This window comes from Heloderma suspectum, chromosome 1 (genome assembly GCF_057233095.1).
Source record: "Heloderma suspectum isolate Gila_16-S chromosome 1, 16-S_ref, whole genome shotgun sequence".
NCBI lineage: Eukaryota > Metazoa > Chordata > Lepidosauria > Squamata > Helodermatidae > Heloderma > Heloderma suspectum.
Genome location: NC_139458.1, coordinates 242,791,371 through 242,806,644, shown reverse-complemented (window position 1 = coordinate 242,806,644; position 15,274 = coordinate 242,791,371). Strand labels below are relative to the sequence as shown.

General features: G+C 42.8%; 1 protein-coding gene across 7 annotated transcripts in view; it reads left to right on the top strand.

Annotated features, from left to right (window-relative positions):
• Nucleotides 1-2,012, top strand: part of MMUT (methylmalonyl-CoA mutase) — a 32,407-nt gene extending 30,395 nt beyond the window's left edge. For all 7 annotated transcript variants that reach the window (XM_084822325.1, XM_084822318.1, XM_084822339.1 and 4 more), the window contains exons 12-13: nucleotides 496-663; nucleotides 1,534-2,012. In XM_084822325.1, coding sequence (XP_084678451.1) covers nucleotides 496-663; nucleotides 1,534-1,662 — 297 coding nt within the window. In that variant the 3' untranslated portion in view covers nucleotides 1,663-2,012. The remainder of the gene's footprint in view (nucleotides 1-495; nucleotides 664-1,533) is intronic.
• The last annotated feature ends 13,262 nt before the right edge of the window (nucleotides 2,013-15,274 follow it).

The following is a 15,274-nucleotide window of genomic DNA, read 5'->3' as shown; positions in this document are numbered from 1 at the left end:
CAGTCATGACTAACTGAAATCCCATTAATTTCAATGGGTCTACTCTAAGTAGGACTTATGTTGGATTTTACTCTATAGTTTGAATCTGTGCTAGACACCCATTATTAAAAATGGGTATGGTAACAGAAAATAGAACCTGCTACTGAAATGGATATTTATATGTATTCCTTCAATGTACTAGCTGTATCAAATGTAAGAATCTCAGTAACAATTTTGCTGAGATGTTTTTACAGAATCCCGAAGTTGGAAAAGACCCAGTAGTTAGCCAGATATGTTATTCTCTCCATGTAACACTTCCACACCTTGTAAGACGTTGGACTGGACATCTATATCTTCCAACAGAAATCCTGGAAGCAGTCTTAAGCAGCAAATCAAAGTGTGAAGTGTCATTCCTCTTGTGTATGAAAAAATAAAGCATAGTTTGCATATAGTGTTATGGTTTATATATTCTTTCTTCTCACGTTCTTTGGCACTTTGTTTGCTATCTCTGCTTAGACACCCCACGAAGTGGCCCAGCAGGCTGTAGACGCTGATGTCCATTGTGTAGGTGTGAGTACATTAGCTGCTGGACACAAAACACTTGTTCCTGAACTCATCAAAGAGCTGAATGCCCTTGGCCGCCCAGACATTCTTGTCATGTGTGGAGGAGTCATCCCTCCTCAGGTACTGTGCACCATCTATTGCCAATCCAAAAATACTGGGAATATTGTGAGATGACTTAGCTGTTCCTGTTTGCGCTGTATCCTGGGGTGGGATTGGATGGGTCGTCCCCCCCTTCTACCCTCTTCATCTCATATAAGCAAGTAATACAATTGAAGGCTTTTTTGCACATCTAACATGAAATCTCTCAATTCTTCAACAAATGTGGGTAGTAGTTGGTTTTAGAAAGCTTTATAGGTAAAGCTACAAAGTTCACAGAACAACCCAGCCACAAAGCACTCTCCTACACTCATAAACTATTCAAGAGGATGTTTTGCAGCTATGTTGTTCTGTGAACTTTTGTAGCTTTTACTGCAAAACTTTTTAAGTCCACCAGGGTAACCATAAATCATCTTAAGATATTTTTAAATTTTAAAATCATAAATATTTTAAGGAATGAATAGAGGAACCAATTTAATCTACAGATGTAGATAGAACACAGACACTTTTTTTTAGCATTTGTTTTCTGCTTTGGAATTCTTGACCTTGATATAACTGCTGCACTTGGCAAAAGTTACAATCTCAGGATAGAAGTGATAATGTGCGACTCTTCTAATTATTTCATTCCTTGTTTGGGTAGTATCTACAGCAGAGATTGCAGATTTCTCAAAATATTTTAAGTAATCCACCATTACTAGGACTGTGCGCACACAGTGGGGTTTGAGCTGTGGAGAGCATCACTGTTCTGGCGTGCACTTAATGTGCTATGCCATCCACCCCCCTTTCCCTTTCTGTGCTGCCAAATGACCCTGCCACCACTAAATTCTGAACTTGAAGTATGTATTCTCAGGTTTCTCTGTATGTATTATGTCTGTTTTTTCCACCCCCAAATAGGATTATGATTTCCTGTATGGCTCTGGTGTTTCCAGTATATTTGGCCCAGGAACCCGAATCCCAAAGGCAGCAGTCCAAGTTCTTGATGATATTGAGAAATGCCTGGATAAGAGGCAGCAATCTATGTAAACCACTGTCATTAATGTCTCGTGGTAAACTTTATTATTTGTGGTAATGCAATGTAATCAGTTGCTTAAAAAAGTAATTCATATTAAATCAGCTACAATGCCAGATTTTCTCTTTTGCTTTCTAAGAAAGTGGGAAATTGCCTTCAGTATTGCATATGAGAAATATTTTATGACTGTAGTATGTATAAAATCTATCAATAAAGTTAGCTCAGTAAAATCAATGGGTAAATTGTAAAATAGATTTTGCATATAACAGACTGCTTTCAGTGTACTTTGTATCTTTTAAAATGCTTGTCACTGTCAAAATAAAGGCTGCTAATATTAAACAGAGAGGTGGCGAAATTCAAAAGCATGTATTATTGCACTTAAGTGTTCTTGAAAATCAAAACAGCGAAGTTTTATTTGAATTTGGTTACTGAATTTAGGGTGCAATCCTATATGCAAGATATGCTGCTTGTGGAGCTGGAGGATATGGTGGAAACTACACTGGAACAACTTGAGTTATAGCAATAGAACTTGTACGGAGATTAGTGTCAGCGGAGTGTATCTGAGCCATTTCAGACAGCCATGGAAGGCACCAATCCACTCATGGCGGTGCAGTTATCGTCATAACATCTCCCCACCTCCCATGCTTCACACATACAACACACAGTCTGCCAGGCACCACTACACTATACCAGCCTTCAGTGCATGAGCTACTGTAGCATAGAAAGCAAGACCCCAACAACTGGGAGTCTCTAGGCATCCCTCTGTACCAAGGATGGCGAACCTTCAGCCTGTGGGCTGGATATGGCCCACAGCAAGTCCCCATCTGGCCCCTGCCCTCTCCGATCAGAGATAAGAGATTTGCCTTCCACCCTCCCACAATGCAATGAGGCTTTTAAAATCCTAACTACAGCATGGGGGGCATTGGGGGGCTGTTAGTGAGGGAAGGAATGAACCCCACCACCACCAATTGCCCTTTCCCCACTGCTATCAAGGTTTTTAAAGCTTCCATTTACACCAATGGAGGCTTTTAAAAAGCCTGATTGCAATGGGGGAGGGGTGTGAGCATGTAGTATGTGTGGGGTCCAGGCAATCACACTGGGGCCCTACCCACTTTGAGGTGTATCCCTTGCCACTGTTACTAGCATGCTTGTCCAGAACCAATTCAGCCCTTGGGCTGGAAAGGGTTCAACACTCCTACTCTACACTACATAAGGCAGACAGATTGCTCATAAGAACCTTCTTGACTGGGTGGTACAAAGGGAAGGGAGGACAGGTATTACAATATAGCACTAGAATAGCAGCGTCAGCTTTTATGGGGAGTGAGCAGTCCTCTGTGACAATACCCTTGGGGTATGTGGGGAAAGACTTTTGCCAGGCAGGGAAAGGGAGAGAAGCAATATTATTTTTGACATTTTGAGGTACATTTAATTCCTGTTGTTAGTACACTGTTATAAGCGCCTTCTATTTTAATTTCAGAGTTCATAGAATAGTAGGGTTGGAAGGGGCCTACAAGACCATCGATGCAGGAGTCCAAGTCAGAGCATCCCTGACAGGTGGCTGTCCAGCCTCGTCTTGAACGCCTCCAGTGTGGGAGAGCCCACTGCCTCCCTAGGGAATTAGTTCCATTGTCGTATTGCTCTCACAGTCCATGCTAAATCCATAATTTTATCCTTAGATTTTCTAAGAGGAATTAAAAATACAAATGAATCTACACTATATGTAAGGTCATCAGACTAAAGCCCTTTGTCCTCCCCTATTACATTAAAATCTCCCAGTAACACTAAAGCAGAATTCCAAGCTGGAAAGTAAACATTTGCATGAATAATGTTGCTATTATTGGGAAGATCAAAATTAATTATGTATTTTATATGATTCCCGTTCCCTCCCAAGAAACAGCAGAATTAATACTTCCATGAAGCCAAACAACTTTCTATGATTTCTGACATTTGGACAATTTACTTCATAGGATCTAGGATCTCCCTACATTTGGCTGAAAAAAATATTGAACATGTGATTCATTACATTAGGGCAAAAAGATAATAACTTCCACATCTCCCACATTTTGTTTTGGGGAGGAACCTGTCAATTTTAATAGCTCCATTTATCACACCTACATTATGCTGCTTCTTAAGCAATCTTTGGGAAAGACATGGATTGTGGAAATGTTGAAAAGCAAACATCTGGAAATATCCTTATTCTGATTTCCTTTTTATGAAGCATTATGAAAATTTTATTAGAGATATCATGCTCAAACTTTCCAGGACTAACATTAACACACCTTTTTCTACAGCAACATACTTTATGATGGAGAATGTTCATTGAATTATTAATAGTCACCAGATGTATTATTCAGCAGGTTCATACCCCTATCCCACTTTTTCCCAGGTTCCACTGAATGCCCAGAATCACTGGGGCTGCTGCCAGGGGGTGGCATTGCAGAGCATCTGTCAATGTCCACTTCCCAGCTGGGAAAGCTGATTCTCCACTTCCTGCTCACCTACCCTTTGTAAGCAGGAGAAGTCTCCACTTGCCTTGCCCTTTCTGGGCTAGAGTGCAGATTGGACCCAAAAGGAGTGGGCAGTGGTGACAGGGCAAGGAAATATGTCCACTATGGCTCACTGAGGGTATCTTGCAGAAAGGCCTCCCAAAAGTGGCATTGAGGATCAATACTGAATGCTGCAGAATCAAGCTGATCTATATTCTGAAAGGAAAGCCCAACCAACTAACATGGCATTCATTCTTAAAATCTACTAGCCATCTTCTAAAGTATTGTTTAGTTCTACTAGGAATATTTTTGAGAGATATTAAGTGTTTTACCATGTGACTAATAAAGTATTGTCTGCCTGTGAAATTACTACTCCCATTATCAACTTCTACAACATGAACAAACTGATCACAATTAATCTACAAAATATTCTAAACCTCCTTAAAGGTTCTGCATAAATTCCTCCAAATTGCAGTGAACTAGGGCAGAAAGACCAAGAGAAAGTGTGGGTGCATGGAGGCTAAGTTGTAAGAGGTGGGACTATATGTTTACTGCTTGCATGCTGTAGAAATTAAGGTTGGGTACCTTAACTTTCAATGTCCAAGCTCCTTGTTGCATGAGTAAATTTGTGAGCACGTTAGGGCTCTCTTCACACCTGGCATTTTATCCCACTACATTTTATCCCCCTTTTGATTCCAGATCCTTTGCGGGATTTACACTGGCCCTGTATACAGGCATCTCTCATGGTGCTTCCCTCCACTCTATACCTTTTCATGGCTAGGTGGAGCTGCACCGAACAATCAGGACAGAAGGGGGCTGCTGGCTCCATGCCCCCTCCCCTCCCCTCCCCTGATCATTGGTTCCTGTAACGTGATTGACGGCTCTGCCCCATCCCTCCACTCCTCCGCAGCAGGAGGGAAGCCGGAAGCACTTCTAGTGACCTGGATAGTGGACTATGGGAGCTGGTCCCCTCCTTCCTCTGACTTTGTGGCAAGGGAGAGAGAGAGTCTTCTTGGTGGCTTACTCTGAAGTTGCTGGCACTGCTAGCCTTTCTCTGCTAAATATGTCAGTGTGTGATGGAATTAAATGCAGTATATTGCTTGCACTACTGAGTTTGAAGGGTATACCAATTTCCCAGTTCCCAACTACAGAAGTAAGAAATCCACAAACTGACTTGTATACAGTCAATACACCAAGCCATCCCTAGCAGCCTCCCCCGCGCCCAGGCGACCATTTCATGAGGGACACCTTGATTAGACCCAGCTTATTTCCCCCCGCCCGTGCTGTTGTTGCTCTTCCCCCTTATTCTGGCTTCCCAACGACCCTGCAAGGTGGGCAAGGAGAAGAGATAGTGGCTGGCTAGGTGGGAGGGAGTACTATGGAAAACCTCAGCATTACTGCCTTATCTAAAACAACTCCACACCCCAAAAGGAAACGATTAAAAATGACCATTCCAAGCTTTGCATGATGAATTTATTCAGGGGAGGAGAAAAGGCACTTTTAATTCCCATTGAAATCCTAACCGTCAAGCCTTTCTCCAGCGTGGCTGAGAAGAGAGACTCCCCCATCCACCCTGGGAGGAAAAAAGCCCATCAATCTGGTGAGCAAAAGGGAGAAGAAGCAGTCAGTGAAGTCAATGGGAGGGGGAGGTTCAAAGTAAATGCACTGAAGGGGATGGGAGACATTAAAACTGCTACTTTAGTAAGTAGACTTACAATGCACTCCTATGCATACCTACTCAGAAGCAAGCCAAACAGATTTCAATGGCACTTACTCCCAGGAAAGTCTTACAGCCAGTGAGGTTACTCAGAAGGAAACATTGCTATGTTCAGGGGGATCTCAGAGAAGCATGTAGGATGGTTAAGCCCTTTACAGTTCAAGCGCTCGTAGTGGAATGGGAGAGAGGCAGAAACGGTGGTCAGTGACCTGCCCCCCCACAACTGATTTGTTATCATGACAATGTTATTCAACACCGCCCAGCAACACCCCCTAGCGCATGCCCACACTAAGTGGGACAAAGTTCTAAAGGGGAAATACACAGGGGGGAAATGGCGATTTCAATCGCAAACACAGAAAATGCCGGGTTTTCCCCATTCTCAGATAACACAGGAAGAGGGAGGGGAAGTTGGCAGCAGGAGAGCAGCAGCGTTTAAAGCTCCCGTGAAAACCAGTGATTAAAGAACGATCCTGCTAAGAAACCAAGGTGTGAAGAGAGCCCTACACTTCTCATGAGGTTTTTAAGCATCCCCTATGTACACTACAGTTCTTTCCACTCAGGTAACAAGCTGGACACCATTCATTACGCCATCCCCAAAATGTATAACGATGAAGGGGTCAAAGGTTGTTTTAATTCCTGAAGTTGAGACATGGCAGTACCACACTGTGTATGCCAGTAATCATGCCAGCTCTGCCCAAAGCACTGGCTTGCACACAGCACTCCTAAATGTGTTTATGATAGGAACATAAGGCTACCAATTTTCACACTTAAAGTCTTGGATTTCTGTCACACTGTGTGACACAGTGTTTGCTTGTGTTTGCCTCTCCCTTATGGTCCCACAGTCTCATTGTCCTACCTCTGTTTGTTTGTTTCTCACATTAACAAAAAAATCCACTTCACACATTCCTCTCCCTGGTAGTTTACCTTTTTTCTTCTTTCATTTCCTTCTGCTCAGTCTCCCTACCTGAACATTTTGAATCTATGTTGAATCTCCTATGGCCATAGTTCTCAAAGTATGAAGCTGAGGCCTTTGGGAAGGTATAGACAGTTACTAGATGTTCTGTGACCTTGCTAATCCCTTGCTGAGATGACATACCTCAGAAGGGAGAAGGGCAAAGCAACCCTTTTTATGAAAACCCTGCTCCTTGTTCCTTATTTCAATATTCGAATCTTCGAATCTTCAAAGATCATGCCTGAATTACAAAAAAAAAATCACGGAGAAGCCACGATTTTTCAAAGATAATGCCTTAATTTATAAAACAAAGCCAAAGCGGGGGATAGAAGGGGGTAAAACTTAGTCTCATTTGAAGGGACAGAACAACCCCCTGCTCAATGCAGGAAGCCTGATTCCCAGGTGGTCGCTCATCCAACTGCTGGCCAGGCCAACGTGAAGCTTCGAATCTTCGAAGACGCCAGCAGCCCCCCCCCGAATGTGAGCGTTGGGTGCCGCCACCACTGCCCCTTTTCCTTGCGCCGGCTGTCAAGGGCTGGCACGGGGAAAAGAGCATTGGCAAACACCCCCCAGTCCTAGCCTCCACCAGGTGGACGGGGGGAAAGAGGATAGGTGGGTGTGGAATCAGCAGAAACAGGAAGAGTTTCTGATCTTCCAATGAGAGCTGTCATCTTTAAGAGCAGGAAAACAGCACAGCGCTCCAGTGTGAACCGAGCTCACACATTCGATGAAGCACCGCAACGGGGAAAATGGGTGAGTGTGGATCACATTTTAACGTGAGGGTGTTTAACCCAACAGGACACCGAATTCATTGTGATGGCGGGCGCAATGTAGATCGGCCCCTGGAATCTGGGAGAACCCCCTGGTGACTAATCTGTTTTCATAACGTTGAATTTCTCCGTCTGCATTTGGCTTGGTTGGTTTATAAAAAACCCATTTATATCCTACAACATTCTTGCCTTCTGGCAGTGTTATAAGTGTCCATGTCTTATTCTGGTATAGCACATCCATCTCTTGCTACACTGCTTCTTTCCATTTGCATGCTTCTGCTGCTGGCATATTCTCAACTTCTTCCCAAGTTGAGGACTCATACACTTCTGCCACTCTTGCAAGGTAAGACAATTGTAAGGGTGGTATGCCTTTATTAGTTCGAACTGAATGTAGGCTCCTGTTCAGTAGCTCTGTCTGCTGGTATATCAACTTTTGGCTCTGAACTTTCCTCTACTGGCTGTACATTCCCCTCTGACTCTGCACAGAGTTGTAGTTCTTCAACATCCATGTCTATTGGTAAACAAACTAGATCAATGTCTCTTGTTGGATGCTCTGACTCAGTATTGCCTGTATTTATTTATTTATTTATTTATTTCATTTCTATACCGCCCAATAGCCGAAGCTGTCTGGGCGGTTCACAAAAACTAAAACCAAACAACACACAATAAAACAATTTAAAATATATAGAACATTAAAACCACAATATAACAATACAACCACAATAAAACCTAGCAGCAGTACAGGAGTTTAAAATACAGATTTAAAACAGCAAAGATAAAAATTTAGAAAGCTAAAATGCCTGGGAAAATAAAAAGGTCTTCACCTGGCGCTGAAAGGAGTACAATGTAGGCGCCAGGCGAACCTCACTAGGGAGCTCATTCCAGAGCCGGGGTGCCACAACAGAAAAAGCCCTCCTCCTAGTAGCCACCCGCCTCACTTCCTTTGGCAGGGGCTCACGGAGAAGGGCCGCTGACGATGATCTTAAGGTCCGGGCAGGCACATATGGGAGGAGGCGATCCTTCAGAATTAACTATCTTCCCTTCATCAAAATAGATGACACTCTTCACTGTAATCTTGCCTGTAATGGGATTTAAAATCCTATAACCTCGGATTCTGGGTTCATACCCAACTAGGAATGGCAGAGAAATCCGCCACAGGGTCCGTGGCGGAACGAACTAACTCCCCACCACCGGAAATGCCCCCAGAACGGACCTACCTTGTGTCGGCCATCCGGTGCATCTGCTGCTGGGCTGCTGCGGCCGCCATTTGCGTCCCTATGCTAATCCATGATAGGCTACGTATATATTTATGTAGCCTATCACGGCTAAAGCAGGGACGCAAATGGTGTAGGGGATGCCATTTACGTCCCTTCTTTAGCTGTGATAGGCTATGTAAATATATACGTAGCCTATCACGGCCTAGCATAGGGACGCAAATGGCGTCCCCTACACAGGACGCCATTTGCGTCTGCAGCAGCCCGGCAGCAGATGGAGGCCTTGCTGCGGATCGGCCTGGCCGGCGGCTCTGTGGACTGGCTGCAGAGCGGAGCCAGCCGGGCAGGATTCTGGGGGGGGAGGAACAGATCGCCTCCCCCCCTGTAGAGAATTCCGGGGGGAGTAATGGATCGCCTCCCCCCCCCACGGACCCCCCAGCGGACCCAGGTAAGTTGCAGTTCGTACACCCCCATACCCAACAAGAATTCCTTCTTCTGCTCCTTCATCAAGTGTTGATCTCTTCTCCTTTGGTACGTGAGCATAAACTTTATATCCAAACACCTTGATATGCCCTATATTGGGCTTCCTCGAATGCCAAAGTTCAAAGGGCGTCCGCCCTGTTGCTTTGGTGGACAATCTCTTATGCAAATAAGTTGCGGTCATCACAGTTTCTCCCCAGTATTTATTGGGAACATTAGAGTCCAAAAGTAAACATACAGTCATTTGCATAATCATCTTATTAAATCTCTTACTTGTCCCATTGTGTTCTGGAAAAAAGGGTGTGGTTGGCTTGTACTCTGTGCCTTGCTTTCTCAAGAAATCTTGTACAGCACTATCAGTATACTCACCCCATTATCTTTTTGCCACACCTTCACATTTTGATTGAATTTATTGCTCACAACTGCCATATACTGCTTTAATAATTGAAGAACTTGGCTTTTTCCCTCGATAGATAGATGACTGCATACCTACTATAGTCATCAATGAAGGTCAAAAAATACAGATTTCCAGGTTTAGTTGTTGTTTGAATTGGACCACACAGCTCAGAGTGAACTAGTTGTAATGGTTGTGTGTCATATATCTTTCTGTTTTGGGACTGAAGGTCTTATGCCTTTTCCTTTAATGCAACATACACATCTTTCTGTATTGTCATTGCACATCTTTATAGAAATATTTCTTGCTAGATCTTTCCTTTCCAAATCAAGTATGGACTCAACATTGTGATGAGCAAAACGTCTATGCCACAGTTCCAAACAGTCAGATTCACACATCTAATTGAATTTACTTGCTGTTGTATATTATTCAGTAGAAATACACCATCGCTCTCAGTGGCCTTTGCATAGGTCTGTCCATTTGCAGTTATAGTACACAGTCCATTTTTACTAAATAACATATCAAAGCCTTTCTTGTTCAAACTGGAAACACTGAACACATTACCATCCATCTGTGGAACACACTTCACATTTGTGACATCAATAGAATAATCATCAAAATGCAATTTGCCTTTACCGCATCCTTTTATCTGTACTGAATTTCCATCTGCCACAAATATCTGGCCTTTCTCATTTTCATCAGTATTATAAAAAAAAAAAATTCTTATCACTGGAAATATGAGTACTTGCTCTCGAATCAACAACCCAACTATTATAGTTGTAACTAGCCTGTACAGCACTAAAGTCTCTATGTCCTCTAGGAGTACCGTTATGTTTGATTTGACTTGAATTATTCCCTTTAAAGTCCTTCTTTCTCTGTCCTTCCAGCTATCCAGCCATTTGTAAATTGGCAGAGCTCAAATTACTCTCTCTGCAGTCTTGATTTCGATGGCCACGCCTTGTTGTTGTTCAGTCGTTCAGTCGTGTCCGACTCTTCGTGACCCCATGGACCATAGCACGCCAGGCCTTCCTGTCCTGCGCTCTGTCCCGGAGCGTGCTCAAGTTCATATTCATTGCATCGGTGATGCTATCTAGCCATCTCATCCTCTGCCGTCCCCCTCTCCTTTTGCCTTCAGTCTTTCCCAGCATCAGGGTCTTTTCCAGGGAGTTTTCTCTTCGCATTAGGTGGCCAAAATATTGGAGCTTCAGCTTCAGTATCTGTCCTTCCAATGAGCACTCAGGTTGATTTCCTTTAGGATTGACTGATTTGACCTCCTTGCAGTCCAGGGGACTCGTAGGAGTCTTCTCCAGCACCACAGTTCGAAAGCATCCATTCTTCGGCGCTCAGCCTTCCTTATAGTCCAGCTCTCACAGCCATACATTACTACTGGGAAAACCATAGCTTTGATTAGACGGACCTTTGTCGTCAAGGTGATGTCTCTGCTTCTTACTATGCTGTCTAGGTTTGCCATAGCTTTCCTCCCAAGGAGCAAGCGTCTTTTAATTTCATGGCTGCAGTCACCGTCTGCGGTGATCTTGGAGCCCAAAAAAGTAAAATCTGTCACTGCTTCCATTTCTTCCCCTTCTATATGCCAGGAAGTGATAGGGCCAGATGCCATGATCTTCGTTTTTTTAATGTTGAGTTTCAAACCAGCTTTTGCACTCCCCTCTTTCACCCTCAACAAGAGGCTCTTTAGATCCTCTTCACTTTCTGCCATTAGGGCTGAATGGCCCTAACTTTCTGCCATCGTCTGCATATCGGAGGTTATTGATAATTCTCCCAGCAATCTTCATTCCGACCTCTGATTCATCCAACGTGGCATTTCTCATGATGTACTCTGCATATAAGTTAAATAAGCAGGGTGACAATATGCAGCCTTGTCGTACTCCTTTCCCAATTTTGAACCACTCGGTTGTTCAAATGGCCACGCCTACCACATCCAAAACACATCCAAAACACTCAATTTGCATCTTTCTCTCTGATTGGCCGTATACAGCTCTGAAACTTGATCCTGAGCTCTGTGTAGAAGATCCCAGTTCAGACTCATTTCTTTTTCTTTCTGCCTCATAATGATAGGATGACAACACAGCATTAAAACTTGGATTTTCTGTAGTGCTCATGGCTGAGATAAGCGGAGACCAAGAATGTGGTAGGGAAGACAATAGAATTCATAATTTTTGTACCTCACCAATTTTATCTCTTAAAGCTTCAAGCTTCTGTATCATTTCCAGTATCTCATCAAGGTGTGCCAAGGGATGTTGACCCTCTTCCAGGTCCTTTCTATAAAGCTTTTTGCAAAGTAGTACTTTGTCTTGAAGGGAGGACCAGCCATAAAGAGCCTTTTTTAAAAGGTTAAAAGAGCCTTTTAACCATGCTACTTGCATATTCCTCTCCTCTAATCTTGGCTACATCTGCTGGCTGTAGAGATTGGAATATATAAAGCTGCGCTTTCAAGTCTCTTAATCACTGGGAACCAGTTTTTGAACCACAAAACCATTTACTTGTAATGCCATTCTAAAAAAAATAAAAATCAAACCTTTCTTTCTCCACCATTCCTTTAATTGCAAACTTGCTTAATCTGCATATCGATTCATCTAGGCCTATAACCTGTGGGAATATTTGGAAGCAAAGGTAAAGAAGGAATATACATAGTCTTCTCAGCTGGCGGAAAATAAAACAGCACCTCATTGCAGACAGAGGAGAAAAAGGGAGGAGGTGAGATAAGAAGGGAAGTGGTCAAGATATAGGAGCAGACAAAGGGCAATGAAAGACAGGTTAAGCAAGTTAACCCGTTATTTACCAGAGACAGGATTAATTAGCAAGGGCAGAAAGATTATCATAACTATCACTTCCTACTGGCCCAAACAATTAACTAACAAGCATTGTTGCCCATTTCTAACAAAAAATTAAATGTATATTTGGAAGTGATGGGTTGGGCTGATTGTTTTGTGCATGCTTTCATGTATGATTTGGCTACACTTTTTCAGACAGACAGGAACTCCTGTAATAGGTTTTTGTTTCCAGCTCTAGCATGAACGTTTATTGCCATACATGCTGGTAGCTAATTTCATGATAAATGTATTTAATGTAAGGCTCTTTGAGTCTTGCAGTATGTGAGTTCATAGAGGAAGCATGCTCTATGTATTATTTATTTATTACATTTATATCCTGCCTTTTTTCTTCCTCAAGGAACCCAAGGTGGCATACATAATCCTCCTCCTCTCCATTTTATGTGTAGTTCTGTGAGATATTAAAGATACGGTGTGGAAGAACCATTATGTTCAACTTCCATAGGACTATAATATGAAATAATCATATTGAGAAAGAAACTTCATTAGCTAAAAGTGAAACTGCACATAGCCAAGAACTAGTAAGTATGATTAGGTAGATTGTGTGAGACAAGCTTGAACCTGATGAGTAGTCAATTAATGATTTTCTCTGTCATTTTGCTGGATTTTGTATCCAATCTACTGTTGCCAAACGTGCCCTTGTCTGTATCCATGTTTAAATACCCTGAGAATTATTTATTTATTTATTAAGCGAATCCACGGATTCTCTTCCATACTTGTCTGTCTGTCTTTTGTTCAGCTGAACAATAAAAGTGAACACTTGGAAATAAACAGAAGAAAAGTTTTCTTTGACAATATTCTTTTAAAATACAGAGCATCCAATAACATAAGATTTGCTGTTCTTAATTTCTGACCCAAAATTACCTTGTGTTGTTCTATACTACTGAAGAACTGCCTTGCTTCAGAGTATACTGCTTTTTGCTCTTAGGGGAGAAGAAATACATGGACAGTCTCAAATGAGAAGCACTGTGCAAGAGCTAATCATTTAAATATCCCTTAAACATTAAGGAATTAATCCATTTTCCTCATTGATTGAAAAGGACATATTGAGGGAGAAAATCAAGACGAGCCAATGGCTAACTATATATGGTTGTTTTTTTCCAGATGGCTATACTGATCAGTGTAGGATTCCTCAGTGCATGGACACCGTATGCTGCAGTCAGCTTCCGGTCAATATTTCACTCCAGTGAGTCAATACCACACTTCATTACCTTACTGCCATGTCTGTTTGCTAAATCATCAACAGCCTACAACCCTTTCATTTACCACACTTTCAGCAAAACTTTCCGGTGTGAAGTTAAGCAGCTCCAATACCGTTGTGGCCAGAAAGTTCATTTCTTTATGACCAAGAACTCCATCTATAGCCATGTGTCAGTAATGTGGTCAGCCAGGGGCAATGCACATATTTCTTCATTCAGAAAGACAGACAGTGGAGAAGTCTCAAATCAATAAGAAGCAACAGCAGCCTTCTTTGCAAATGTGGCTCAAGGTCTAGATCATGACATCTCATGGTGAAACTCTGCAAAGGGCATCATTAAGCTGCTCTCAGGATTAATGAGGGATTTCAAGGACCACTTAAAAAAACCTTACAAGTAAGAAACAAGGACTTTAAAGACTTTTGCCATAGAGACCAAATTAGTGTCTGCAATAGTCACAACTCTGGCAGAGGAAGTAGCAATGCAGTTAAGAAAACTGAGAACTCCATGAACTTTTCATTTGTTTTCATGTTTATATTAGACTGTTTGATGAGCTCAGGGGTCAAAGATGGGGGCCCAGGACTCCCAGTCATCTTCAAACATGTAAGAGAATGCCATCTACCCTACCCTTCTGTTATGACGGTGGAGAACAAGAACCCAAACAGGGCTGGACCCAATATATATGGGGTGTCCCAACACTCACAAAAGAACCCTCTGTCTAGGAGGCATTCAGTGCCATTAATTGCATGGGCCTAATGTTGCATGAGTAAGGGCTCCTCCACATGAAGCTTTTATCCCGCAGGTTACCACTCCTTCTTCTTCCAGGTTCTTTGCAGGATTTTAAATTGGATCTTTACACAGCTGGTTTTTCTTTAATGGTGGGTGGAGCCTGGCAGGATGTTTTGGGATGTCAACAGCATTGTACGCCCTGCTGTCCACTCCTTCTGGGGCAGCCCCTGCCCCCTCTCAGCATTAACTTTTTCATTTCAAGTTCCTTGCCTCCCCTTTTCACTTCCGCTGTCTCTGATCCCTACCTCGGCCACTGTATTCCACAGTACTTTCAGAACGTCGGAATTCTACTCCCCTGCCTCCAAAGCAGCAAAATTTATTATTCAAATTTATATTGAATTTATATTATAATATAATATTTATATTACATTTCCACAGAGGCATCAAAGCAGTGAACATGAAATACAACGGCATCAAAACAACAGTATAACAAAAACAACAACAGAATACAAATTAATCAGCAATAAAACCACACAGTGTACTGCCCGCTACAAACCATAGCTGACTGGGTCACTCTTCAGGGAAAGACTGCGTGAAGTGATGAGTTTTAAGAAGACATCTGAATGTCAGAACTGTGAGGGCCTCTCTAGCGTCAATTGGTGAAGGGTTCCAGAGGGCGGGTGCTGCAACACTAAAAGCTCTACTGCAGGTGCCCACGAGGCAAACCTCAGGAGCACGTGGCACCCTCAGAGGTGCTCCCTCTGATGACTGCAGAGATCAGGCAGAGCCATAAGAGGAGAGGCCCTCCCTAAGATAACCTGGTTCCAAGTTGGTTAGGG